The sequence below is a fragment of the Falco cherrug genome, chromosome 15 (assembly GCF_023634085.1).
Source record: "Falco cherrug isolate bFalChe1 chromosome 15, bFalChe1.pri, whole genome shotgun sequence".
Taxonomy (NCBI): domain Eukaryota; kingdom Metazoa; phylum Chordata; class Aves; order Falconiformes; family Falconidae; genus Falco; species Falco cherrug.
In genome coordinates, this window is record NC_073711.1 from 8966864 (window position 1) to 8994380 (window position 27517).

The window sequence follows — 27517 nt, forward strand, 5'->3', positions numbered from 1 at the left end:
CACACCGACAGCAACCTTCCCACCAGAGCTCCTCTGGATGACCAGCTGTGTAACAATTGGATATTTCTTTGGGACACTGATAACTGAGTTTCTTGGGAGACATGGCCTTGATTGGGGTGCAGCACCAGCCTGGAAAGACTGAGCACTTGGGTACGTGCTGACACAACGGGGGATGGAAGACGTGCAAGTACACTGACCAGGTTTGATGAGCCGGGTGAGCCCCATTTCTTCAAAGAAACCAGCCCAGCCCCAAAGCCACCCCTGTGCACCCTCATAAACCCTTTGCAGTTCCATTACCTGAAGGTAGAGACGGTGCTGCTGAACCTGTTGCTGTGGCCACTGGTGGAGATGAACCGGTGTGTTTGCCTGGTGGGATGTGAAGCTGGTGTGTGGGATCATCAGAGACGGGGAGAAAACGGGTGATGGGGCTGGAGGTCGGACGGTGCTACAGGTAACCGGTTGCATCTGTATTGGGGGAGGTAAGATCTGCTGCTCTGCAACGAATCTGCCATGAGGAGGAAAATAAAGCATGAGAACCCAAACCCAGACCCCCCACCGGAGAGGGTCCTGCAGGAACCAGACTGGCCCAAGGTTTGTCAAACTACGCAGAACCTGGCAAAAGCTGGCCCCAGATCTCCCCCTCGCCATCGAGCATGGACTAGAACTGCAGAAAATTAAGGGTTTTAAAGCTGTACATCTCCTGCATGACCAATTAGGCATTTTAGGCTTTGCAAAAGCCAGAAAATGGTTAAAAAAATATTTTCCCAAAGCATTTTAGTTACCATAAAGTTCTTTGTAATTAAAATATATTCTCATTACTTTTTCTCCTAACCAGCTGAGCTTTTGTTTCTTTTAAGACTGAGACTGTGTGTGTTTGCATGATAACACACAAGTTTTTCAAAGTAGTTTTCAGTGCCATAAAGCGCCCTGCTAAAACACTGCATGAAAACAAGAGCCAGCAAAGACTCACTTTCCTTGCTGCCTGCCGGCACTGCTCTGCACGGGCTGGCCGCTGCTGTTGGTGGCAGGCATCATGGCTTGGATAGACTGATCCAACAGCATCCTGCAGTGGAATTACAACAGAGGATGGTCAGGGAAGGGAAAGATTCATTCTCCTGACTGTCAGTCTCTAGAAAACAAATCCCTGACAATATTCCCTGAAACCATGCAAACCGTCACCTTGAAAAAAGGCTAATGAGATAGGATGCTTATTATCACCTTGTCTAATGCACTCACAGAGACGAGCTGAAAGTTGTTAAGTCTTTCATGTAAGAAATATGTTTTGTAGATGGAGAGACCTCTAGGGTTTTTATCCTGTTTCCCTACACGATATTTTGAAACAGCTGGATCCTGTAGGCAGTGCCTGCAGATACCACCCTGAAAGGTGGTTGAATAGTTTGGGACAGTTGTGTGTGTTTTATACAGTGTTTCCAGCACTGCGTAAAAGCAAAATGGCTTTGCCATGGCACCTGTCCTGGCTGGAGAAAAGACACTCTGGAGCATCAGAGCAAGCAGACACAGCTTTGGGAAAGGCTGTCCCTGCTAGTTTTTCCTGTTCCCTCCCTCTGACAGCAGCAGATGTCCAAAGGTTACTGAGCTACATGGACAATTTGTGGAAATACAGAGAGAAAAGGATTTCAGGCCCCTGAGGGTATGGCACAGCGCACGCAGCACCCTGCTTGCACGCACACTGGGCTCACCACTAACCGAGCTCTCTGCAGGGTGGGACATCCCCATGCCCCTGCTGTGGCACCCAGAAACCACCCCCCTGAGCCCGAGCTCTCCCCGCTGCCCAGGCACTGCTATTTTCTGTCACCAGCATCAGGAGGGTCCCAGCAGGGCTGTGTCGGTACCTGAGGCTCCTGTCCTGGCTGTAGTCAGATGGCGGCTGCCGCTCGCTGCCCTCAGTTGACGTCTGTGCAGCCACTGCAATGGGATGCGCTTGTGAAAACACCATGGGGTTGTTGTAGAGGGGCACCGAAATGCTCGTCTGCCCCGGCAGACAGGTTTGCTGGGCTTGGTTTCCTCTCATTAGGTGCTGCTGCTGCTGCTGCACCTGAAATGAAGACACAGACCCATGTAAGTGTTTAAACCTCCCTAACAGAAAGCTAAAATGACTGCTTTCCAGTATACAGATGGGAAAAGGAGAAGGAGCAGTAAGATGTTCTCCCTGAACACAGCAGTAGGAACAGTGTATCTGTTCAGGACAACCAACCCCTCGGCATTTATTACCCCTGCACGGCAGTGCTGGGATGCCCAGTGGTAGGAGCAGATGGTCTCGTGAAAAAGCAGAGTACAAGGGTAAGGGCATGCAAGCCTTGCGGGAGAAGAGACCAGATTAAGAGGGGAGGAGGAGTCCAAATCCAAAGTCCCCAAGGAAAGCATCCCCTCATCTGTCCTTTAAAGCAGTAGTTTCAGTCTTTTTTGATTTTTTCTTTGTCTTTGATTCTTTCCCAGGGAGATGTGACCATCTATAGAGCTCATTTAGGTCTAGTGATGACAAACCTGTTTTTCAAAGCTGCCTTCCAAGACTTCCAAGTGAGAAGAAAATTAATCTTTTCAAATTATGCCTACTTCCCCACGTTACCAAGTCACAAGTCTCACTTGCTACGAATAAGCATCCTATTGCAGTCGCAAACAGAACCAAATGAGAGCCCAAACCTCCCACTCAGGTGCCCTCCAGACACCAGGACGGCTCCAGCGGTGCCAAGGCTTAATGCTTTAGGCTTCCTGGCTTTTATTTTTTGCAGTTGAATGACATCATTTGCAACTGACTCTTGACACTAATTTCATAATGCCAGCTACGGAGTAAAACCAGCACCGAGGAGATGTGCAGGACCACGGGGAGGGGGGACAGGGCAGACAAGTATTTAAGAGCCGGGAAAGGGGACAATGAAGACAACAAAGCAGACGGTGACCTGGGCAGCCGTGCTGCAGGGGTCCCTGAGGAACTGGTGCGGTGACTGCAGGCGGGTGCCGCAGTAGTGCTTGGTCCCCACCGGGCCTTGCTGCTGCGACTTCTTGGCTGTGGTCTGCCTGGGTGTCCCAGGTGGTGGCGGCCTCCGGGGGCTCGGGTGCTGCACGTTGTTGAAGACGATGGGGATCGGCTGCTGCATCAGCATCTTTTATTAAAAGAGACACAAGAGTTGTCGCAGCTTGTAAGGTGGCTGTACTGCCTGAGAGGTACTGTCTTTAGCTCCCAGGCTGTCTCTATCAACATACAGAATGCTACAGCAGCAACATCTCTAAATCCTGGGGCAAAATGAACCATGACTTGTAGAAAAACAAACGTTAGCTTGCACCCAAACATTTATTCAGAGCCACAACTGTTCCAGCTCCATCACGCCTGTTGCATTTTGCAGGAATGGCACTGGGGATCGAGCGGCACTAACCACCCATTGAACCACCAAGCTTTTTGTGCAGGGGGGAAATCTGGATTACCTTGGGATTGTTTTTTTCTAAATAATGAAAATTACTGATTCAATATTAAGCAGATGCTGATGCCACTCACCTCTTGGGACTCACTACTCCCACACCTGAGACCAAACTACCAATTTATCCAGAGCTCATTTTTTTTGCCACTGACAATTTTTGTCGCCTATCTGCATGCTCAAAGGAAAAGCAAATGGTTTGCGGGTTCCCTGGGGGCAGCGGGTACCTGCAGGTTGGAGTCCTGCACTAGCTGGAGCTGCTCCTTGATGACATGGAGCTCCTCCTGCTGCGTCTTGATGTCAGCTTGCAGTATGCGAGTCCTCTCCTCCAGCTGCTCTTTCAGCTGATGCATCATCCCCAGCTGAGTAGGGAAATGGTACACTGGCTGTGGAGAACAGAGAACAAGATCACGGGGTTGGACCAGTCCTGATACTTACATTCACTGAGATGCTGGCTTCAGAAAAATGACTGCTTTTCAGCTTTTGCCATAGAAAATACGATGCTGACAAAAAGCAGCAATGGCATATTTAACCAGAGTACCACTGTACTTCCAGAGCAGTAGCACAAGCAATTCATGTTCGGTGCCTCCCTCCAGGTCTCGGTCTGTTCCATCTCTGCAGACGCAGCGTCCGTGCACAGGACTGCCCTGTCCCTTCAGTGTGGCACCCTGCTAATTCGGGACCACTGGCGTTTTGTGGCAGACACTGCATGCAAACCGTGGCCACACCTCCAGGCTGGGCTTTTCAGTTGTGCTGCTAATTATATTTGCCAAATTGCAGGCCCAGCTTAGCTTGTAAACCCACTCTGGGATCCATCCTTCACACCTGCGCTGGCTCCCTTCAATCCCTAGATTGCAGTCCCAATGTTCACTACACTGACCTCAAAGCTCTGCGAGGATGGGCTTCATATGGTTTATGACTCCCACATTTTTATTGTGGTTCTTTTTATCTTTTTCTGGCCCAACTCAACCCTTCCTCCATCAGGGCAAAAAAATTCTTCAGCCTGCAGTTTGTCGCTAGAAATTCAGAGATGAGCCCTCAGCAGCCCCCGACGGTTTTGACAAACGTAAACCTTCTTCTAAGCTATTTTCACGGGTGTCCTACCTGCTCCATCTCCTCGCTGAAGTGGCTGCAATAACTTGGTTGCAGGTAAATCTCAGTAACAGCAAGAGAAAGGGCACTGACACCTTGTCCCCGCGCTGGGACCAGCCAGCAGGTAAGAGCTGTGGACCGGAGCCACCGAGCCTGCCCCAGCTGACTGGCCGTACCAGCGTGTTTAACAAAAATAAATCACGTACCATCACGGCGTGCTGAGAGGGGACTGCCGGCTGAGCCACGGGGTGCTGAGGAAGGTGTTCACCAGGGGCTTGAGGAGTCGCTATGGCCTAGAAATGAAAACTTTGCCTTACTGTAGGCCCATAGCACCTCTAGTGCAGAGCTGGCGTGATACCAGCTCCTGCTGGTGACGAACAATGCAGGGAACCAGACAACTCCACGTGGAGATGTGAGGATGTGTCTGAAGGGAGAATCTGAGCTCCTGTGTGCCCCCTGCTAATTGCAAATCCTCGGTGTCAGCGTTCATTTTTGGATAAAGGCCATCTTGTGTGTACAAACCCCAAGAAAACCGGGCTTGTGGTGTGAGAAGGCGCCTGGCCCAGAGCAGCAACCCGCACCCCGAGAGGAGGCGGCGGAGGAGCCTCCAGCAGCTCCGCACCGGCTCGGCCGGCCATATTCCCCACAGCCCTGGGAATTCCCATGCTCGGGCCCAGCACACTTCACGGGGGGATCCAGCCCCTCCGAGGGCAAGATCAAGGTTTCTCAAGCTCGTTTCTTTACGGCATCAGAAAGGCTTTTGCTCGCCAGGAGCACCGACTGACCTGGGCGCTGCCAGCTGATGCCAGCCGCAGGGCTGCCTTCTCCGCCTGCCCCGCGGGCACTGACGGCCGGGTGGGAGTGCTGGTGTCCGTGTGCCGCATGGATGACGTGGCTGGAAAAGAGACAGTTTGCTGTGACACGTCAGACCTGTGCCTCCACATCCCAGCCGAGCCCGAACTCCATGATGAGCAGCGACCCCAACGCTGCCAGACTGGGTCCCCAAACTGCCCCTCCGTGGTCCCTCCCGCTCCCTCCCAACTCGTGGGGTCCCCTTCTGATGCTAACACCTTCCCTCCAAGGCTGTCTCCAGATGAGCTCTCCCACTCTCCCCCTGGCAAGTATTTCAGGAATAGCCCCCGACTTGGCCGCTACTCACAGCCCCGCACCCAGACTGTGGTCACCTTGCTGCTGCCCCCAGGGCAGGGCTGGGGGGCACTGGTGGGAGCTGGGAGGAAGCAAGGCAGGCAGCCTTCTTCAGCAGGGATTATCATCAGGAACCAAACTACCCCATAATAAAAGTTTTCTAAGTGAGACTGGGGACTCAATCAAATCGCTTCAGCTTAGCAAGTCACCTCCTGTCCCCTGAGCCCCAACAAACAACCACAGCCCCCAGCTGGTGGCAAACTGGGGGAAAGATGCTCTTGGAATGGCTGTGGAGGAGGCAGCACATGACTGCAGCTCTGCTGTCCTACCGTAACTTGTTACGACACAGCGCATGGCTCCTGGTGCTGAGCACCCCCCTCCCACCCTGGCTCAGTCACTCCCAGCTGAACCCCAGGATTTTGGAGCCCCTCCAGCCCACTCCTTGCCCCCAGCTGGGCTGGCACCTACACGTGGAATCGGAGAGGGCGGTGTGTGAGGAGCGCCGGGAGCTGTGGGATGACAGCGAGACCCCCTCCCGGCTGGCGTCCTGGCTGCTGCCGCACTGCCCCATGTCCAGGTAGCTGCTGTGGCTCTGCAGGGACCAAAGCACAAGGGGTGAGACTGTCAGCAGGAGAGGATGGCACCGGAGGGGACCTCCACCTCCCTGCCTGCTTGTTTGCAGAGAAAAACAACAGGCGGGGTGTGCAGAGGGCCCGCACTGCCGCACAGCACCACCCAGCCCCGGTGCAGTATTCGGTCTGCCCCTCAGTGTTCGCCCCACAGCCTGCAGGTATCCCTCTGCAGACAGGACCCTCAGAATCACACCCCAGGCTCTGGGGCACGGCCACACATTTCTGTCCCGGGACCCTTCTGATGGCAGCAAGTGGCAGTGGAGGGGACGTGCTGTGCATCGGGTGGATGCTGTGGGGATTGCTGCCCATGCCCCACGCTCCGGCATGCCACCCTCCTGCTGTCCTGCCTGCAGAGCCACGTGCAAGTGGAAATACACTTTTATAATTAGCTTCCTTCTGCCTGATTCCTTCAGGGATGCCACATTTTGTTGGCTGTGGCACACTGGGGAGCGGTGGCAGAGGTAATGAATGAAGGTGGTGGGAGGGGCTGCCTGGGGAATGGTTTAATTCATTGTAAGGATGGAGAAAGATGGCTGGGAAGGGACATGGAGCAGTGGCTCAGGGACATCAGCAACCTACAGCAAACAGCTCCCAAGGGGGACAGGTACCAGGTGATGCTGAGAGCTGCAACCCCCCTCGCTGCTCCCTGGGTAGCAGTCGCTCCCAGCAGGCTGTCCTGGGCAGGAACCCAGCAGCAGGGGGGAACAGCTACGCCAGCCAATATTAACAGCTTTGGAGCTGTCACACCAGAATGACAGATGCCACCTGGCAGGTGGTTTGTGGCAAAGAGCCTGTAACTGTTGGACAGTAGGAGACTGTTTCACCTGCGGGACGTGGGTGAGCGCCATGGCCATGCCACCACCCATCCCCTGCCTCCCAGGGAGCTCCCCAGCTTCCCACTCCCCTCCAGAAGATCACGCAATGGGAGTGATCGCTCTGCCTCTCCTCCAGCTGTCTGACACCAACAGCTGCAGCTTAAGCTCTGCGGAAAAATATCTCGGCTATCCTGTGGAAAGGGGGAAAAGATGCAGAAGTGTGCTATGGTGGCAGAGAAGCAGCTGTCTGAAAGATGGTCCTCGCTTAAGTGCAAAAGGTCTCTGGGTCTCTGGGACAGCTTCCCTTATACACCCCGTAAACAGCTTCTATAAAATAACGTCTGAAGAGCAGTGAGGCTAATGGAATGATAATTACACAACAATCCAGTTGAAATTACTTTGATTACTGGTCTCGTTTGTAAACTACTGAGAGAAGAACTTAAAAGTAATTAAAACGACCTTGTTAATTGGGCAGATGGCTGATTCAAGCCACGGAAGTTATTGCTCTGGTCATGACCCTACACTTGACGCGATCCTGCCCAATGGTGTGAAGAGAGCTGAAATCTAGAATAACTGTTCGCCCTTCACTTCCAATCTTCATCTGAGCATCAGTGATGAGCTGGCATTAACAAAATGGGTGCCCTGTGGTCCTGCCCTGCACTCAGGTCCTCGGCGCCTTACCAACGGTGGCAGCACAGCAATCTAGTCTCCAGCTCCAGCTCTGCTTTGCTTCTTTTGAACTGAGGTGGTTTAACCTATGGTTTGCGTAATGGTCTCGGAAAGGTAATGAACAGCAGAACAGTGGCAATGCAGCTGCTGGGTTTGCAGTTTGATGCCTGAACCAAGACAGGCAGTTTAGAGCCATGCAGTGGAAAACTTCTCAAGGTCTGCCTAAGTCATAACCCACCTGAAGGCTTGGAAAGACATGGGAGTAGAGGAGAAGGAGAAGAAAGAACAGACATTTTCCTAAGAGTGGTAAGCAAATAATCAGTTTGGTTTAAACACCTGCTCATTCAACTGTGAAGGGGCATGGTACCTTTAGAGAAGAGGATGCCAGTTCAATTGATGACTCTTCGAGGCCAAGATCTCGCCTCCTTTCAGCTCGAACTTCCGCATAACTAACAAATAAAAATAAATAAATAAATGAGAATCTAGTTTTTCAGTCTGGATATGGTTTACTGTATGGCAGCCACCCTATCGTACAGGTCTCTATAGAGTTTTCACGTTGAGTCACAAGCTTTGCACAACACACACGCTCCTTCAAATACAAGGTGCTTAGAGGAGCATCATCATCCAGCCTTGCAATCAGTGAATAACCGCACGGGCTGCATATCCACAGATTAGAAACCGCAGGGCAGCGTCCCCATCCCACTGCACCCAGGACTGCAGAGCTCATATGATTAATTGCACTAATCATTCCCAGCTCAAAAGTAGACACACCTTTGCAACTTTTGGCCCTGGATGCCTTCAGGCAAAACTAATCTGAAAGCAAAGTGCGCTTGGTTAGTGATGACAAAATGGGTGTCTTTGTCCTCTGTACAATTTTCCTAATAAAGGAGATTCCCATTTTCCACAATGAGGCAGCAGAAATGATCCTACAGCTTCTGTGCAGGTAAAATGCCGTAGCAAATGTACATTCATTTTCTAACCTGCTGATGATCAAGAATCATTTTTTTTTGCATGTTGTACGGTAGCTCAGTGAGACCTAAGCCAGCAGCCTGGGGAGGAGGAGGCCAGGCTGCCTTTTTCCAAGGGTACACACGGTGCCGTACAGCATGCCACATCAGGGTTAACATCCCTCACTCCAGTGGAAGCCCTGAACACAAACCAGAATGTGCCTCTAAAAGTGTGTATTTGTTTTCCTTACTACTTTTTTCTTTTACAGAATAGAATATTTACAGTAAACAATGCCACCTGATTCACCATTGGGATAAACTGGAGAGGATGTTTTAAAGACTCTCTGAGTGCTTGTAGATCATGGGCACTGAAAGGTGCCAGAATTTAAGGTGCTGAAATGTTAAGGGGCCATAACCTTTGTGGAAGGCAAGAGAAGTTGCTGAACCGAACTCACTTACACGATTGCAGGCAATGAATTTTCCTGAAATCATGTTTCAACTTGTGTGTTTCAATAATCTATTCTAAACCTTAACTATACGAGACAGAATTGAATTTCAAAATCTGTTTAGCACTGTATCACTAGGTTTAAGGGGCACTGGAAGCAGAAAGAAGGAACAAGTTCATGCACAATAAATTCAGACCTTAAAATGAAGCTGAATACCCTGAAGGGCAGCAGAAGCAACACAAGTCAGAAGCAATCCCTCTGCTTGACATTTGCTTACGATAACATTTGACACGTAATTTCTATCAGCAAGCACAGCTCTAATCACTTACACCTGTTTAGCGGTGTAAGGTATCCTCAGCCTGCATTTCAGAATATAGAGAAGACTCCCAGTTTCCTAGTGTTTGTTCTTCCAGATGTTTGACAAGAAGAAGGAGACCAGAAAAAAAAAATCACAAATTGGCTCCGGACAGTAAGGGAAGATGCAATGAGCAAGTGTTTACTCGAGTTAATAGAGCAAGCCAGTACGTCATTATTTTTTCAAGCCCCTCAGTAAATATATTCTCACTCTTAACACCATCTTTTTTGAGCTGACAGTGGTAATCAAGCAGATTCCCCTCCAGAAGGTGCACATCACAGAGCATCCCACATGCGCACCACCTTCCAGCACAGGCAGCTTCCCACTAGGGGGGGATCCTGGGCTGGATTTCAGGTGAGGAATAAGGCTAGCAGGACAGCAGCTAACTTTAAGTCATAAATACTTAAAGCCCTGATCAAAAAATCTTTTTAGGAGATGTGGGATCCCATTTGTGCCCAGAAAGTCACCTGATTCTTAGCAGCTTTAGCTCTTCCTATACCCATGTCATCGCTAGGGATAAAAGGGGATTGAATGTAACATACTGATACACTTGGGCAACAGTGGCTTCCAGGCTTTTGGCCTGGTTGCAAACAAACAAACAAACAAACAAACAAAAAAAAACAGTAATGAAAACACATGTTCCCTGTTATAATAGTTTTATAGAATTAATAGAATTATGTACCATTTCAGTGTGCTATATGCACAGCAAATAGTTGGCTAACACAAAACAGAACTAGAAAAAATAATGGATGAGCACACAGGACATACATTGTGAAGGGTTTGGTGCTTGCTCCTACCTAACTACCAGGTGAGTGCAAACGATGAACTCTGGTTTGGAGTTCCACTGGTGGTAGGTGATGTAGTAGTGTGTCTGCAGCCATATCCACTGCTGGCCTTTGGTCAGGAACCGATAGTAACAGGACTTTCCTTTTCCAAACTGCATCACTGTTAAACGAAAAGGACAGCAGTTTACAGCAAACAGAAATGTCACGGTGCAAAGGTGATCAGAAAAAACACTTGGTCCCACCCCCCCTTGCAGTCTGGTACTGCGCTAACATGGCTCTTGCGGCTTTACAAACACGGCAGATGACAGACAACCCTGTACTGAGCTTTTACCTGCTACTGATTCTCAAGAGCTCACTTGGCTCTTTTCAGATCATTCTTACAACTAATAATTGGCACAACTATATAACTAACTATATTCTCATAACTTATTCGGGGCCTCTTCTGAAATAAGCATAGAGAACATTAATTAAACAAAGGATTGGCCTTTCACAAGTACATGAGAATGCACTTCAAAGACCGGGGGCTTGCAGTCAGGGATCCTTACAATGGCGCAAAACAATAAGATAGTGGAGTTTTAGCAGTTTAACTGAGACTTTTCTTCTGAGAGATGACCTAAATACACCAGACCTGGTATGTATTATCAGGGTTTGTCCAGAAAAATCTCAAGTGGTGTAATACAAGTGGAAAATAATGAGGGCAACTACATTAAATAACCACATTAATTGTTCCTAGACTGCTGGGAGTACAAAACTTAAAATACCCATAATTAATGCAAAGTAAAACACAAGTGTGGTTTAAGCAAACCCATCTCACTTCACAGTAGGCAAGATGCCTGCCCAGAGTGGTCAACCTGATGAACAGGAACTTATCAAGCCACATTAACCCAAGTATTTTCACTCACCTGCACACCTCTACACCTCTACTTTGTTAAATATCAGGACTAAATTCTTTAGTGATCTCATTAACAGTGATGAGCTTTAGAAGAAGCACCTGGCAAAGGTCTTCTGGCTAACACACCATGCTGGGGATCACTCAGCTACTAGTCCTGGCAGAGATTTCCTGAAACAACTTCTGTAAGTCACTTTGTCAGCACCTTATTTTGTCTCCCTGCATGGTAAGATTGAAAGATCCTTTCCTTCAAGTGTGTTGTGCAAAGTACTCTCTTAATATGGAAGAGGAGATCCATGGCCAGCAGAGAGGTAGAACATAAACCACTAAATAGATTCTCTGCTGAATGATCTGCCCCCACTCTCAATACAGTCAGCATTTACGTCAAACACACATATTACCAAAAAGACGTTGTCTGGTTAAGGAGCTTGCTTCTGTTTGAATGGTTTTTTAAGCAAAACATAGCACCAAAAGTACTGTACTTGACAGCAATTAAAATATTCCTTTAATATTCCTGTCTACATGCTTGCTGCACTTGACACAGCTGGCGCCTAACCCCTTGCCCAGCTTGCTCCGTGTGCTCCGCCGGGCAGCTCGCTCCCCCGCTGCCTCTTTCGTACCGGGGCTTTGCCTTCACAGGGCAGAAAAGCAGGGAGGTGGGGTGGGGAAACTCGACATTCAGAGGCGAAGGCGGTATTTTCTCCGTTCACTACTAGGTCCCTTAACATCCTGTATATGTAAGGGGTAGAGGGTATGTGGTAGAGATGGGGGTGGTTCGCGACTCAAGAGATGAAGCAGCTTGTCTGGCTCCAGCGTGCTGGCGGGCTGGGGGGCTTCTTGATGTCCCTGCATCACGCTGCTCTGCTTCTCAGAGCATCCCCCTTCCTCCACTCTCTGGGGTGTCCTTATCTCCTTTTGACAAAACACTCTCAAACAGAGAGAGCAGAGAGACAGAGTTTTTGCCCAACAGGAAACCTGTAAGTAGTATTTCTTGGCCAAGTATCTGATTACCTAGATGCATTTTACAAAGTGCGTAGTTTTCATTCCAGCGCTTGGCAATGCAACCCAGCTGGAGGACAGACCCAGTTCTGGCTCAGTATCTCAGTCTTAAGTGCATGTAGTAGAACAGAAAAACACTGTCTCAGGGATAAAGCATCTCACATGCTCATCTGGTAGGAACACCACACCGATCACTAGTAGACCACGTCTGCTGCCACCTTTTGCTGTTCCTCACATCAGCTCCAGCCTTCAGCAGGACACGGTTCTTCAGCAGCAGGCTGCAGCACTCACGCTAGGCGCTCCTTCTGACCTGGGTCCTCCTGGGCTCCTCCAGGTCACAGTATTTCACCTTGCACAAAGATGAACTTCATGGACGTTCTCTGGTGTTCACGCCTCAGCCTGAACTGGACTTTTCTACTTTACTTTCAGTTTGGCCAAAAATGAGCCATCTTCACCCACAGAGAATCTGTATTCAGTACTTTTGCATTTAAAAAAACAAGAGTCTGAATCTCCAGAAGTGTTTTACTAGTAGTAAGTGAGGTTCACAACATCTAATTGCACGGGCAGGCGATCCAAATGGTGCTTTCAGAAGGCATTTTGGTGAGCTGGCTCTGGAGCCCAGGGGAACAGCAAGACCCCATGAACTGTGACAGTCAACAAAACTGCCAGGGTTTGGGGCTGCCCTCAGGAACCGGGAGCAGCGGGTGGAAAGTTCTGACTTCCCACCTATTCATCTCATTTCATTCTCAGCCAACCTGGGCTCAGACAGGGTATCTGCCGATTTGGGAAACCTGCACAAACAGTTACTGGTCTGAGTGAATTCTGCAGGGATTCAACCTCCCGGGTAAGCACCAGCTAGAGCAGTTTGTCATGGGAAGAGAGAATTCCCTCGTGCCCCAGATGAAGATACCTTCTGCGACAACAGTAAAAGGTTTTGCACAAGTGACAAATGAGATCAAGGACAGGCACGCTGCAGAAGGAGAGCAACTTACAGTGTTCATGGCACCTAGCAAGAAGCTCCAGGTCATCTGCGTGGTAGTAATCATACCCTGACGTTCCCAGAACCTCAAAGGGTAAATATCCTATAATAGGTGGAGCCCTAGAAGGGAAGCAAAGGGCAGGGAGTGAGCACAAAACCTGATGCTCTGACATCCTGGCAGATACACTGCGATACTAGCAAACAAAACCAGCTCATACATTCACTTGGCAGGAAAATCAGGAGCAGATCTTCATATAAGCAGTGACGTATTTTCATACACCAGCAAAAGAAAAAAAAAAAAAACAAACCACCACCAAAAAAACCAAACCAGCAAGGGAGAGGTAAAAAATGAGAAAATGAAAAGGTGTGTGTTTACTGTTTCATAGCCTATTCATTATGTGGGTGTAGAGAAAGGCATGTACGTACGCAAGTGACTCAATTCATTAAGCATGCTTGTGAGACACACAGCTTGAGAAACGCTATGGCTGTTAATGTGCATAATAACTCAGAGCTCGAGTAAAATTATCCAGTAGGTTGGATGTAAATGTCATCTGGGTAGTAACTGTAGAAGAAAGAGTAAGTGGGAAGCTGCAATGTGTGTCAGGACCAGCCTGGGTACAAGAAAAAGTAATTGTTCCCATGGAAAAGCTTGGGAAATGATAACAAAAAAAAATAAAATTTCTATGCTGGTAGTAAAGATAAGAATAGGCATGGGGCTGATTTTAAGGGCTGTTATTTCTATGGTAGGTAGAGAAGGAATTGCTGAAGTATTTAGATAGGCACATTGCAATGACTTACATCACTATTCTGCTGTCAATTCCAGATTTTCCATTTTCTAGGCAAAATATGAGATTATTATTTTTTTTTAGGTAGGTGTCCTAACAACACTGAGCTTCTGCACAGCCTTCACTGAAGCCTAACATCTTATGATCATGAAACAGCACTTAAAACATGAGGCAGACCCCACTATTTTTTCCTATGCTCCCTGTACCGACATGCCACCTTCTGTCCCCTGGCACTCAAGTACACTCCTGCTTGCAGGAATTCAAGCAGGGCACTCACTTGGCGAGGCAGGACCTGCGCTAGTCTGGCTCCACCTATTTGTTTTGGCTACTGGATGTGCTGATAGCATGAGGCTCACCTGCCAGGTTCCGTGTGTTCCTCGGGAATAAGCCCTCGGTGTGTGAGTGACACGGTTAATGATTCAAAGCCGGGGCAGGCTGAAGGCGTCACTGCCTACCAGGAGTGCCCTTCGTTCCATGTGTCGAGTGACCCTCTTAAGGAAGGTGAATGCCATACAGCGGCCAAGAATATGAGCAAAAAAATATTTAATTAAGGAAGGTGAATGCCATAAAGTGGCCAAGAATATAAGCAAAAAATTACTTAAGTGTAAATACATCTCGTTTGGATGGATCGGTCTTGGGTCTTCTGGATATTGACGTGGGAAGTTCTCCTGTCTTGGTTGAGCAACCCAGCTCCACATTTATACTCTTGAGAGATGTGATGGGCATAGATTATTCAGCTAAGGAGAGCCCAGACGGGTGTATAACCGCCCTCTGCCCCACGACTGCAGGCAGTCTGGCACCAAATGGGAAAAGGGGGAAAAGGAAGGACAGCCAGGGATCCGCTCAGCAGCAGCCCAGGAGGATCAAGGTCTGAGCAGGAGCTCCCGAACCCTGGCACAAGGGCTGGCTGCAAGAGCCACCCCTCCACGCTCTCACACAGTGCCCTTAGTACACAGTGGGCTCCACCACAATATAGCTTTATTCAGTCAAATAACTTTTCAGAGCACTGTGTTCTTTTTCCTCATCTGACCCAGATTTCTCTTATTGATGATAATACGTGTATTTATTAAAGTATCCTTCCTTGCCGTCTCTTTGGCTGAACGTGCCAGTGTCTCTCCTATCTTTAATGACATGCTTATATTCAAGACAATAATGTCTTTCAGATGCACATCAGATAAGCATTTAAGCTGATGAGGAAAGCATTATGCTTTCCTGACTTTTGCCAGAATTCTTTAAATGAGAAAGCAACCGCAAAATGCTCCTCGTCTGTCATTTGACAAGGAGCTGCCTTGCTCTGGCACACCGGGCACTTCTAAATGGTTCTGCAAGTGCCAGCCTTGAGGCTCGCTGTGCAAACGGGAACACACAGTCTTCAGCCTTTCAAGTGCTGTCTTTCAATAAATGAAATGGAAAAATAGGGAGAGGACCACAGCGCAGTAGAGAAATAGTTATCAAAGTTGACAGGTTTTTCTTCCTCTACACATATTTACATGTAGACTCAGAATGCAGATTTTTCCTGGTTTTCTAATGTTTATCCAGACCTATGGGGTGCTGTCTGCATTATCTGTCCCAACTCTAATTTACGTTGTGGTCACGCTAGCAAAGGTCCTGATTCCAGCTGCTGCTGGGCACCCTCTGCCCCCGCTGCTGGCACACCTCAGCGTCAGGCGGCGTCAGCCCACACAAGTAAGCAAGAAACAGCAAAACACCCGACAACATTTCGCAGCATCCTGCAGACTGCACCAGAGAGAGGTCTGAACCGGCGATTAAACGAGACGACCCACACGATCCTCATTCTTGAGTCGGGGCTCACTGCTTGCATCTGGGCTGTCACAAACTCTGCCTCAGCATCTGCACCAGCTACATTTACTCTCAGTAACAATAGTTTCCTCCACGGGGATATCAGTGGGACTGAAGTGGCTGCAAATACCCAGCACAGAGAGATTCCTCTCTGAGTCATAACCCAGATTCATCAAAAGACTCTTTGATAGATTTCAAAGCAGCTCTCGCTCACCTTATTCACAGGAGCTGCTGGGACACAGCCCTTTGGAAAACCAGCTCACTTCATCAGACAGCGATGCAAGGGCTTAGGGTTCTTTTACGAATCTTAAAATTAATCACCTGATTCCGAAAATGTGCGTTATTGCTAACAAAGTCACTCCAGCAAGATCTCGACCACATGAACAGTAAGTCCCAATCCACACAGCATTAGCCGCAGGGCTGTCTCAGGGTCAGCTCCTCCATGCCTCAAGGTAGGATGAGTGACGTACACATCTTGTTTACTATATAAATGCAAGTTATTACTAATTTATATTTGCACTCTCTCTTTCTTGCTCGAAATGTGCAGATGCTATATTGGTCTTTTCCTCCCAGATATTTTTTTCCCCTACAGCCTTATTTATTAGTCTCCTGTTTCCAATAATGACTACCTTTGCACAGCTCGCAAAGGGAGGAATAATTGAAAGGGTAGGATTTTGCAATGTGCTTATGCATACATGTCAAATACAGAGAAGTCAAAGAGTGAACAAAAACCTCCAGCTTCTTTTGAAGAAAATGAATCCTATATTAATCAGCTTAATAAATAAAGTGGTTCCAGTCTGTTTCATTTACCAAGCTGAATCTCAGCCCATCGCACGGCATTGTCAAAAACAAATCTGCAATTAAATAATCTAATCCACTGCTTTTCTTTCAGTTTTATAAATTCCATAATTTCTCAAGGTGAAAATCAAAAGTTTATTGAAATGGCAAAAGATTTAGAAGGTTTCCTAGAAGCTGTGGCTGGAAAACACAGGAGCTAAACTAATACAGGGAACAGGACCCACACTTCTCAGTTTCAATGTCTTAATAGCTTGGTGGAGTTAAGACACTTTTCTACACATTTTTCCACCATTTTATATGGTTTCTCACTTGTCTAAAACATGGAAAAGAGGCATTAAAGGATGCCTAGTAAGTAAGTTCAGAGCACTGTTACTTACTTGCATTTAATTAGAGCTATTGTGCTTGGGATCTTAGGCAATAGCTACACAAAGTTTTCAATTTTTACATGACAGTTTGTTTATTCTTCAGTGACTAAACCCAAATTTCTCACCTGTGGTCCAAGAATAAAAACTTCCATTCCAAACTATGCCTCGATGTAAATTCTTCGCATGGCTCTTCAACATTGCAGAGCTCCTGCAAAACAGTTGGCACATTGAGACGTTTTATTCTGTGAAATGACAAAAGGAGCCCTTGATTGAGGACCAAGGATGCACCTTCTTGTTATAATGAACCCTAGCACAATATGTATTTTTTAAAAAAAATTAATTGTAAAGTACTTGACTTATTTTCCTCTAAGGAACGTATAAGCCTTGTTTTATAGATGCATAAACTGATGAAAAGTGGCTAAATAATTTAGACTGGACTGAATTTCAGAGCTAGGATTAACAGTCCGAGCGCCTCATCTCGCAGTCTGTAGGCAAAGTTCCCCAGCTTTTTGCAGATGTTCCTATCTGAGGATGGATGACAGTCCCAGCTCCAGCCCCAAACTGAGCTGGCTAATGCTCTCTTCAGCAAGGGGCACCTGTGGCCGTTATCCCTGTTACTGCGCCGTGCCACAGGGTGCTTACAGACCAGCACAACACGTCCACGAAACATGGGATTTCAAGATGTGGGTGGTCTTACATAAAGGTGTGGTGGGATGTATTTCTTTAAAGGCTGCAACGTTCCAAGCAGTTTAGCTGGTCACCATGCAGAGGCGCGTCGGGCACCCCATCACACGACCACCTCCTCTCAAAAGCAACTCCCACTTTACATCTTGTCCTTCCAAAATGCGTGTCATCTCCCACTCCCCAAATGCAGCAGCGGCCTCTCTCCTTCACCAACCCCCGGCACAAACCATCGGTGCTGCTGAATCCCCTTGCACCAGCCCAGCCCGTGGCGCACGGTACCGGTGGCAGCTCCACCACTGCGCACCAGCCGACCCCCGCGCAACAGGGAGGAGGCAGTGGCAGAGCTCTCACCTTTAAGAACTGTGGTGTGACGAGACGAACAGTGGCTACGAGGCAAATCTGCTCTTCCGTGGCTGACCTGAAAGCTCGTGCAATAGCTGACTCAAAGCCATTACAGGAGGGTGTAGGCACTAGACACAACCAGACAGTTTATTTAAGAAGAAGAGGAAGGAGAGTTTTCTTTTCATGTTAAGACAGGTATGACGGCTGATGAAACCCAAGCAACAAACTCCTCCTACCCACAAGGTGATGCCACGCTGATACATGCTGATGTTATTCAAAGCATGACCCTTTAGGGTCCGAGTTAAACAGCTGTAACCAGCTACCCCTGGCTTGCAGGGAAGCTTCGTAAGACAGCTCACACTGTGCAGCTACAGTCTCCGTGTCAGCCCTCCTCCAGCTCAACATTTGCAAGATTCAAGATTTTACAGGTTTCTCAAACAATTTGTTCTTTAAAAAGTGCCATTGGATTGCCATGCGTGAAGCAGAATAGCATATTTTACTGGTTATTTGACTAAGTAGGCTGCTTTACAATTGGCAGGGGTCAAATAGAGGTAGGATCAATCTGTTACCGCTTCTTTAATCACAGCACACAGAAGAGTGCACTCTTCTGACCCGAAGCCTCCCCACCACTTCTATATGGAAAATATCTCCAACTTATCCACAGCTCATTCCATCCCTGCTGGTTACAGGGCACTTTTCAGCTGAAACCAGGCCTTTAGGAGGCTCCAGATCAACGCACGATTTAAAGGAGAGAGGCAGAGAGGTAAAGGTAGGCTGGAGCAGTAACTTACCATGAGTAAAATATTTAAAATCCACTACAAATTTCACATATTCATACATCAGGGGTTCATTTGGATCTAAGCTGCCTCTTGCTAAATGGCAGCAAAACTCTATTTGTTTTTCCACTGAAATGAGAGAAAGAAAGGGAGACATACACAGTGTTACTGCACATCTGCACTTCAGCACACTCCATCTATTGAGTCTCTCTAGGTGCTTATACCAACCAACCCTGCTGCTGGGGTGTCGGAGCACACCCTGCTGCTATGCCCTTGATACCCAAAAGTAAACATAGAACTGCTAGGAGCAACGATCAGCTGGTTCTGCTTAAGGAAATGCATTCTTATCCTTTCTCCCACAGCTTTGCAGCTACCCCACTGCACAGGGCGTGAAGCCCTGGCAGTATCGGTCTGCAGTATTTTCCCCTGACTCCACGCATGCAGGATTCCATGCGAAGCTGCTAGGTGATGCTGCAGCACTCTGTGCTGGCACCACTCGTTAGGACTCAGATCCAAAGGCCTCTGAAGTCCCCCCCTAAGCTTCTTCATTAACGGCAGAGGGCACAGCGCCAAGCTCTTATTCGGTTTTCTGCCTGAGGTCTGAACTCCGTGTTAGACCATGTGGTCTTCAGCCGGAGGGAAACCAGCCCCAGGGCAGAGCACCAGCACGAGGGCTGCCCGGTTCCCATTGACACTTGTGGGGCAGAAGAGAGGGGAGGCTAGCACTCGGCCACAGCAAATCCACTGGGAAAGGAGGGTCCTAACACAGGCTTGGTGAAACGTGAGCATTGGGAAGACGCTGCTTCCCACTCCAGTGCTGGAGATCTTTTCTGGGGGAAAGGGACATTTTGGGGGTGGGTGGCAGCCGGCAGTAGAGATCCAGCTGGACTGTTCAGATAGGAAGGCTGTTGATTAAATTACATGTAGGGTTTCCCAGGTCTCCTGAGACATGCAAGCTTCCTAAGGAACAAAGACTCTGCCAAACCCTTCAGGATTTCTCCTACCCTTTTTCCTTCCCCCAAGCCCCTCACTCCTTCCACAGGCTCAGTTCAGCATCCTGCCCTGGCAAAAACACCTAATGAGGGCAACTTCAGCGTCCCAGGGTGCAAAGCGGACAGTAAAGCAAAGACCATCCAAATCAAAGACCAAGTACTGGAAGCATGTAGGAACATCATCTAATGTGCTGCATGAAAAACCCAAAATATTAACTGCGGCAAAACCAAAGTGGCAGGCAGGAGAATGAAATAGCTGGAGAGCCCTGTGCACACTCCCCTGGGAGCTGTTTGCCTTTGGCAAATTTCCCTGACCAACAAGACAAGAGCAGAGCTTACCGTTTAGAAAATCAGCTGCAACAGGATCTGTCATGAGCACATGCGGAGAAAGGAGCTTGTACACCTCGCTCTGCTCCCGCTCAGGCAGAAAGTTTAATATATTTTGGTCCACCAAATCTGACTGATACAAAAGAATGCTTTGTCATGTTCAGCATTACAGCCTGACACAACCACACACTTTTTCATCACACAACAGAGCACAGACGCTGCCGGTCTAGCACGGATGCTTAAGACAAGGAAGCCCAGTTAATCTGCAGATCTAGGATCAGAATATAGGATCTAGGGCAGAGTATAACCCTTGGGTTATTTTACCTTGGGGTTCCTATCTATTTGCAAAAGGCTGAATGGGTCCCAGAGGCTGCCCTTCAGTTCAGCCAGATGCAAGCTGGAGAAGAAACTGGTACCACAGGAATACAACGTGATGAGAAGTATCACATCAAAGCGAAAATTTGAAACATCCCTTCAGAAGCACAACACAGAAGTGCGAGGGCTCCTCCTCACATCCTCCATTTGTCTTCTAGACTGAACATCTGGCAAAATCAGCTCAACCTGCAAGCGTTTCAGTGCTGATCAACCCACACATCCTGACTGAAGGGGTTCTACCAAAATGTCAGCATGTATTTGTTTCTTTGCACACCAGCATATTCAGCCAGGTTAACTGCATGCTGAAATTTGCCCTCATAAAGCATCACTGGTGCCTCAGGCTTGGCACCAGATAAAAACAAAAAATGCTTTTGAAGGGCTAGCAGAAATTTCTGCACCCAACAGCTAACTCTGAGGCCACATACTTGTTACGGAAGACCGTAAGCTCAAAATAGAAACACTCAATGTCATTAGAAAAGCATAGATTCAGCCCTGAAATAATCTTTAAATTATCTGAGAAGAGCTTCAGCATGCACAGATTTCACAAGCATGAGATTTTCCATATACCTAGTGGGATAAATACCACCCAGGCCATCCTTCCGATGTGCAGCCAAGTGATGAGCTACGAGTACAGTGATTTTGCATAGGGTTTATTTTTTAGCTAACTCACAGACCCCGACAGAGCTTAAGAAACTCCCTAACAGTTTGTTGGTTTATCCCCCACCCACAGTCAGTTGCCTCTTTGGCTGGTCAAACCCAACCCCCAGCCCTGCGTTAAGGCAGGGGAACAATTCTTCAACACATTGCACTCTCAGAACTTACCGGTAAGTGTCCGAGCAGAGATGAAACACTGTCAGATACATAAATAATAATCCCATCAGTGGTAAGAGCAATGAGAAAGCCATCTAGTGCCTAACGATGAAAGGCAGGCAAAAAAAAGAAAAAAAAATTATGCAAGGGACCAACTTAAAGTATAAACGGCCAATTTATTCTTTGTGATTCTTCTAACAGCCTAAAACTAACATATATCAATTATGGAAATGATACTTCAGTGTGGAAAAATAAAAATTACACATACTGTCTAATTCAACATTCTTCTTATATTATTTGCTCATTAATATTGAATTGACTTGTATTTTTCACCCAGTGAGTGTTTATTTAACATGAAGCAAGACAGTGGTGATAAGAATTTCTACACCCACACAATCCTACTGACTTCAGTCACTTCATTATGTGTTCTGAATTACACAATAGTTAACCAATTCGGTGTGTAAGGAGATGTTAGATATCATCATGGCAAACCCAGCACTGTGGATGGATGGATAGGCAGAGAGAGAAAAAATATACAGTGCTGTATTTTTAGAAATTTATGGACAATACAGACAAGATTTAAAGCCTTATTTATTCTGCTTAAAGCTCTCATTTGTTAGGCTACTGACACAACAATTTTAAAGCCTGTTTTGTGACAATTTTAAAGCCTGTTTTGTTTCCCCTTTCTTTTTCACAACGGTTTCTGTCCCGGAGTCAAAGTTCTCTGTCCCGGAGTCAAAGTTCTCTGTCCCTTTTAAGTCACAGCACGTGCTTTCCTCTTCGGGTGTTCTCCCTGTTCTTCACATCTCGTACCACTGACCCAGTGTCTGTCCCTATTCTTCTCTAACACTTACCAAGATCTGGGAGGTTTAATCTCTAGACAGCACCATGCATAAAGCCAGCTCTTCTAACGGCATGGTTAGGCTGCTCTGCAGCTCTGGAGGGAGCCAACAATGCAGCATTGCCCATCTCCCCCACCTCACCGTCATACTTTGCTGAAAAAAAGCCCTCTCTGGAAAAAAACACTGATTTTAAGTAAGCTGGCCAACAGCCCAACATAGTCCAGCAAGCCAACAGTTATTAAAGGGCTCTCTCTCCCTCCCCCCCTCACTCTTCTAAGGGGGGAATTTGTTTTGGTTCAGCTGGAACAAACTAGCTTGTTTGGTGAGAGAAATTCCCAGAAAAAATGAACATACTTTTCCAGGGAGGTGAGTCACGACATCCTGATGAAAAGGAATAACTAAGACACTGCAGCACCTCCCAGCTCAGCCCAGCATACACCCTTATTTTGGTGGGGCAAAGAGCAACGGCTGCCCACGCAGGGCAGGAGATGTCCTCGTCAGAGCAGCGTGCAGCACAAACCCAAAGCCACGTCCATAAGAAAGGAAAACTGTAGGCTCGTGGGGTGCTTCTTGATCAGCTAAGCATTTTAGAGGTGACAGTATCAGAGCTGCTCTCCTGGATGCACTTAAAGACAATCCAAGCAAAAGATACAGTGTTCCCATCACACGTGCAGCACTGCAGACTGAGCAGCAGCAAGGTAAACGCTGCCTGGCTGGGGGATGTGGGAGGCAGAGAGCTGCTCTGCTTTTTTTCAGGTCCTTTCAAGTTTTTGCTGAAACTGCTAGCTCTAGTGGCTCTTCTGAGGACAATTCTCTTTTTCCTCTCTCACCAGGCCAAATCTGGGCCAAAATGGTCTTCATTCCTAAATGAAAAGCTGTTTATCTTTAAAGGGAAGCAACCATGTTTTTAATTCTGGGTCAGCAAAGCATTTAGCACAACACTGGTCTCTGTCAGGTTTGTATTACATGTGCCAGCAAAGTAGAAATCATTAACATTGGGACCGACAGGTGAAAAGGAACTATATCTCTGAACTACTCCAATGAACTGATTACTTCTCACTAATCTATGCAGCTTTAATTTCTTCTTACCTCTAACATCAACTGGGTGAACTCCTCGTTGCTAAGAAATGAAGGCTTCCAGTCTTGTCTAATCTCACAGGCTTCTGTCTGTGCTGTGATTTCTTAAAGAGAAAACATCAAAAAAGCAACATGACTCATGCTAGTTGAATTTTTTTTTTTCATTTTCAAGTAACACTAGATTTCTTTTAAGAGGCTTTCAGAGGAATCATCCTCAGATCATTCTCCACACAAAGCCTTCTTGTATGCAACAGTCATTTTCTATCCCATCACAACACAAATGCATTAGAAATCAAGAAAAGGAAGAAGAGGCATTTTGGGTGGTCTGAAGAAATCCTCCAAAAATTAAGGTCAGTGGGCTAATTTCAGAGTAGCTGAGCATCACTGTGAGCAGAGGGTGTCTGCACCCCTGGAGCTGTTTCAGGAAGGCTCATGGTAGTGCTCAGGCAGCCGGACAGGCTGCACCAGCCACCTCCTACCCCTGGAGACCTGGGAACAGGGCACAGAGCCCCCTTTCCCCTGGCTTTCCCAGTGCGTACTGTTCCTCAGATCTCCTCCATCGGGCTCTGTCTGAGAGCATGTAAACATGCCAGGGGATGGGGAGGCCAGCGAGGGACACGGAGTGAAGCCACTACATTAAAAAGCACGTAGCGCTGCATCTTTTCAAGCATATCTGCGTTTAAGCGATCAGCACTGTATTCAAACCCAGCTTGTTTCCCAAGGCCAACTGCTGTGCCTTATTCTGCCTCACACTTCGGCTCAAGTCCTCTCCGGAGGTCTTAGATGCTTGGGAAAAACAATTTTCATCTTCTGAGTGGAACCCGGCTGCTGGGCAGATGGCAGAGCCAGGGCCTTCAACAGGGGCAGCCCAGCACCCTCCAGTACCTTTCTGTTTCTGTAAGAAGTCAATGGTCCTCTGCAGTATTGTGGACTTGTCCATCTTGAGAGGGTGACCGTGGCCCTGCAGCATCGTGCAAAGCTCTTTAATGAGGACATTGAACTGGTCTCTCCTTTTCTTTTCAGATTTGTTGCGTGATGCCCTGGGTGACAGAAACATAAATGCCACTAAGTAAAACAACCGACCCAGGGAGAGGTACATGGTCCTGCCCCAGCAAAACACTTTAAAGGTACGAATCTAAACTCTGCTGGGACTACTCATTCCTTTAGAACAGGCTTGGGTGTGAGTGCCTTGCTGGTGCTCAGAGCCTTGCAGCAGAACTGAGCTCACCGTCAGCAAGGAACACCTGGGGGCAACAAACACAATTTACGCTCATTTGAGCAAGACCATATCCTTATGTACATTTCAGTGCCAGTTCCCTTTGTTTCAAAACCACTGACAACAGGGCAAAGGTTGTCCTTTTTCTCCAGTGAAAGAAGTCCTGGCATCTACATGCTCACATTTTGCCCATCTCATTTTTATGTAGTTTTGTTTTGCAGTTAGTGCACACACACCACACACACATAAAGGTCAAAATGCAAAAGATTCCTTATTCCCTGATTTGTACTTGCAAAAGGAGCTTTTCAAGAGACAATACTGTTTAGAGACAACTTGACTGCAGAATAAAGTCAAGCACATGCTCTTGTATCTGTTTTGAAAATCTTCTGCCATGATCTGTGAAACCGGCAATGTTAAAGAGTCTGACTGCAGAAACCACAGGTTAGTTTCCAGCTTGCATTAATACAATTTAAGAATGTTTTATTAGGGTTTTCCCCTCCATTAAAAATAATAAAGGAGAAAGCAAATCCATTCAGGTTCTTCCAAATTGTTCTTTCCAATGCTCATATCTGAGATAACCCTATTTTCATACAACCTCTTCCAGCAGTAATTAATTTTCTTTACAAGCGTATTCATGACGATACATGCTTCCGGTGATCTAGACCGAGCGCGGTATGCAGAAAGCATTTCCATTCATATCCAGATTGGCATTTGGAGGTTCTCAGATCCAGCATCTACGTTCACAGCCATCTCTGGTTTGGCACTCCTGTACGATGACTCATTAGAACTGAGCCAAACGCTTCTCTGAAGGGAGACTAACCCATACCTGTGCTAAAGCAGGACTGCTCTCTAAGTTTCATGGGGAACTCTACCAGAGGTGGGCAGCACTGCATGATGCCAATAAAATCACAGGTCGGGAGTCCTGCATCAAGATAATAAATAGCCATGGGATAACATAAGATTCTGACGGCACAACAAAGTCATTTAAGGACCACTCAGCTGATTAACCCATCGTAGGGGTGGTCAAACACACTACGAGAAGCTTGAAAATGGTGGCTTAATTACACTGTTTGTGGTCCACTATACACAGCCTGTAAATTGCACGGGGGTTTTGCCTCAGACAGCAGTAGTCCCAAGTACTTTTTCAAGCACTGGACAGCACAGCATTTACAATTCTCCCCCAGGAACGCTATTACTCTCAGTGCTCTGTGCATCGCTTCATACCTCTTTGCCCTGTCCTTCTCATCTTCATCCATCAGTTCGTTTACACGACACAGGGCTCTGGAAGGAAAAGAGAGGAGTACTTACTGAGACATATTCCCTGATTTCCTTGAGGATGTCAGAATGGAGCTAACTGGTCTGTACTTTCTGATCTCCTGGATGTTTCAACCTTCCCTTTTCCAAACTCCACTCTTGTTACATAGTATTTCGCTTGTTCCATCAGCTGCTGAGGCTTGAGAAGTGAAACCGTTGCTGTAGACCCAAACACAGAGCTACAATAGGTGCAACTTGAGAGTGGAAGAGCTAAGAACCAGCAGCCCCTCAACCTGCCTCTGCACTCCCCTCTGCCACAGCCTGGCGAACCCTGCTGAAGCACTGAACTCTGCACAGGAATCAGCATCTCCCCTGCAAATGTGAGGGCCGATTTGACTCAGATGCCTGTACCAGGCAGCACTGCACCTGGTTGTGTTTTGGGCAATTAAATAGGCTGCTGGTTGATTTCAAGTATTGCAATGCTTGAAAAGCATCTGAGATTTCTTTCCCAGTGGAAGGGCATAGAAGGAAGAAGGAAACTGTGCTAATCCCCCAAAGGATTAGTATTAGGCAACAGCAGGGTACTATCAGGACATCTAAGAGATGATACGACAGACAGGTTTATCCAAAGCATCCTGCAGCCAATGACTGCTGCTTGCACTGGTGGGCTCACATCATCCGAGCTGCGTCCTGCCGTGGGGGGTCATATCCAAGAGACTTCAAGTTAAAACTCCCTCACCTGGCAGTAACCAGGGAAAAAAAAAGGGGAATGTGACCGGGGTTCCTGGAATTCTACACCTTCCTGCAACAGAACAGTCATCGTGGGCTGCTGTCTTTACCTCAACTGTTCCTGCAGCACAGGTAAGGAGAGCCGTTGGCAACAACTCCCAGTAAGGACACGGTACACTCAGGCTCTGAAATGATGGAAACTTCAGCACGAGGGTAACTCCTTCACTGGTGACTTGCCTTCTGTGACTCAGAGGGCTAAGCCCGAGGGACAGGGAGCCAGGCAGGTGCAGGCAAGCCAGCTACCATCATTCCACACCGCCTCACTTGGGTCAGCTCTGCTGGGTTGCATCCCACTCAGGAACAAAGAGGTAACTGCACCCGTCCCCAGCATCAGCACCAACCTGCCTCCACCTCTAGCGAGCACTTTCACTGGCAAAACCCTCCCACCCCACCCTGCACCCAAGGGGCATTTTTCAGGGGGTATATCCAAATGTTTTTCCCTGCTTTGAGACTACTCCAAGCTCAACTTGGTGGCTGTAAAAGTAACACAAAATAAAACCACCCACAACCAAGAGGAAGTCAAAGATGCTGCTCGTGGTAAAAGCTACAAAAATTTACCCTTCCTTTCCTGCTCCGGGACAAGGGTCTCCCTCCCTGCAGGTGACCTGAGTAGAAGAAACTGTATGATTTCTTTTGTCCCAAAATATGAATGCACTTCATGGGGGGGGGGGAGTGGTTCTCACTGCTTGAGTCACTGAAAGCTACAAGCCAAATTAGAAATTACCTGTTCTATTCCTCAGATTCATCAGTCCAGACTGACGGAGTGGGATTAGCACTTCTTATCACCATGTAAATATAGACAGAGAAAAATTAATCCTGGAAGGAAAAGCAAATCCAGTTAAGACACAGTTGCAGGCAAGACTTAGCCTAGAGAGCAGCAATCACTTCAAGCTGAAAAAGTCTACCACCATAAAGTAGAAATATGCTTAAGTATAACTGGTGAAAGCTCAGCAAAGCCTCTGGGAACAGAAGCCGAACCACGTTCCAGGGCTCTTGGCTCCGTCGGCACCACCTGCAGCCACAGAAGCAGCTGGGAAGCCACCTTGACCACTCATGTCCAAAAAGCCTTGTGGCCCAGCCAGCTGGAGGAATGGCCCTCC

The 27517-nt window shown here is 47.6% G+C and overlaps 1 protein-coding gene across 7 annotated transcripts in view; it reads right to left on the reverse strand.

The window, feature by feature from the left end:
- PASD1 (PAS domain containing repressor 1) overlaps positions 1 to 27517 on the reverse strand; it is a 113100-nt gene that overhangs the window by 5164 nt on the left and 80419 nt on the right. For 2 of the 7 annotated variants that reach the window (XM_027799487.2, XM_055727135.1), the window contains exons 2-21: positions 27142 to 27233; positions 25599 to 25655; positions 24044 to 24198; positions 23171 to 23262; positions 21252 to 21341; positions 20067 to 20187; positions 18751 to 18864; positions 17969 to 18087; positions 17059 to 17141; positions 13199 to 13305; positions 10331 to 10478; positions 8153 to 8234; positions 6138 to 6261; positions 5309 to 5418; positions 4730 to 4816; positions 3659 to 3817; positions 2919 to 3122; positions 1854 to 2056; positions 971 to 1063; positions 298 to 505 (exon numbers count right to left, since the gene is read on the reverse strand). In XM_027799487.2, coding sequence (XP_027655288.2) covers positions 298 to 505; positions 971 to 1063; positions 1854 to 2056; positions 2919 to 3122; positions 3659 to 3817; positions 4730 to 4816; positions 5309 to 5418; positions 6138 to 6261; positions 8153 to 8234; positions 10331 to 10478; positions 13199 to 13305; positions 17059 to 17141; positions 17969 to 18087; positions 18751 to 18864; positions 20067 to 20187; positions 21252 to 21341; positions 23171 to 23262; positions 24044 to 24198; positions 25599 to 25630 — 2331 coding nt within the window. In that variant the 5' untranslated portion in view covers positions 25631 to 25655; positions 27142 to 27233. Of the gene's footprint in view, positions 1 to 297; positions 506 to 970; positions 1064 to 1853; positions 2057 to 2918; positions 3123 to 3658; positions 3818 to 4729; positions 4817 to 5308; positions 5419 to 6137; positions 6262 to 8152; positions 8235 to 10330; positions 10479 to 13198; positions 13306 to 17058; positions 17142 to 17968; positions 18088 to 18750; positions 18865 to 20066; positions 20188 to 21251; positions 21342 to 23170; positions 23263 to 24043; positions 24199 to 25200; positions 25297 to 25598; positions 25656 to 27141; positions 27234 to 27517 lie in introns of those variants that run through there. The other 5 variants (XM_055727139.1, XM_055727136.1, XM_055727138.1 and 2 more) reach the window with 5 other exon arrangements.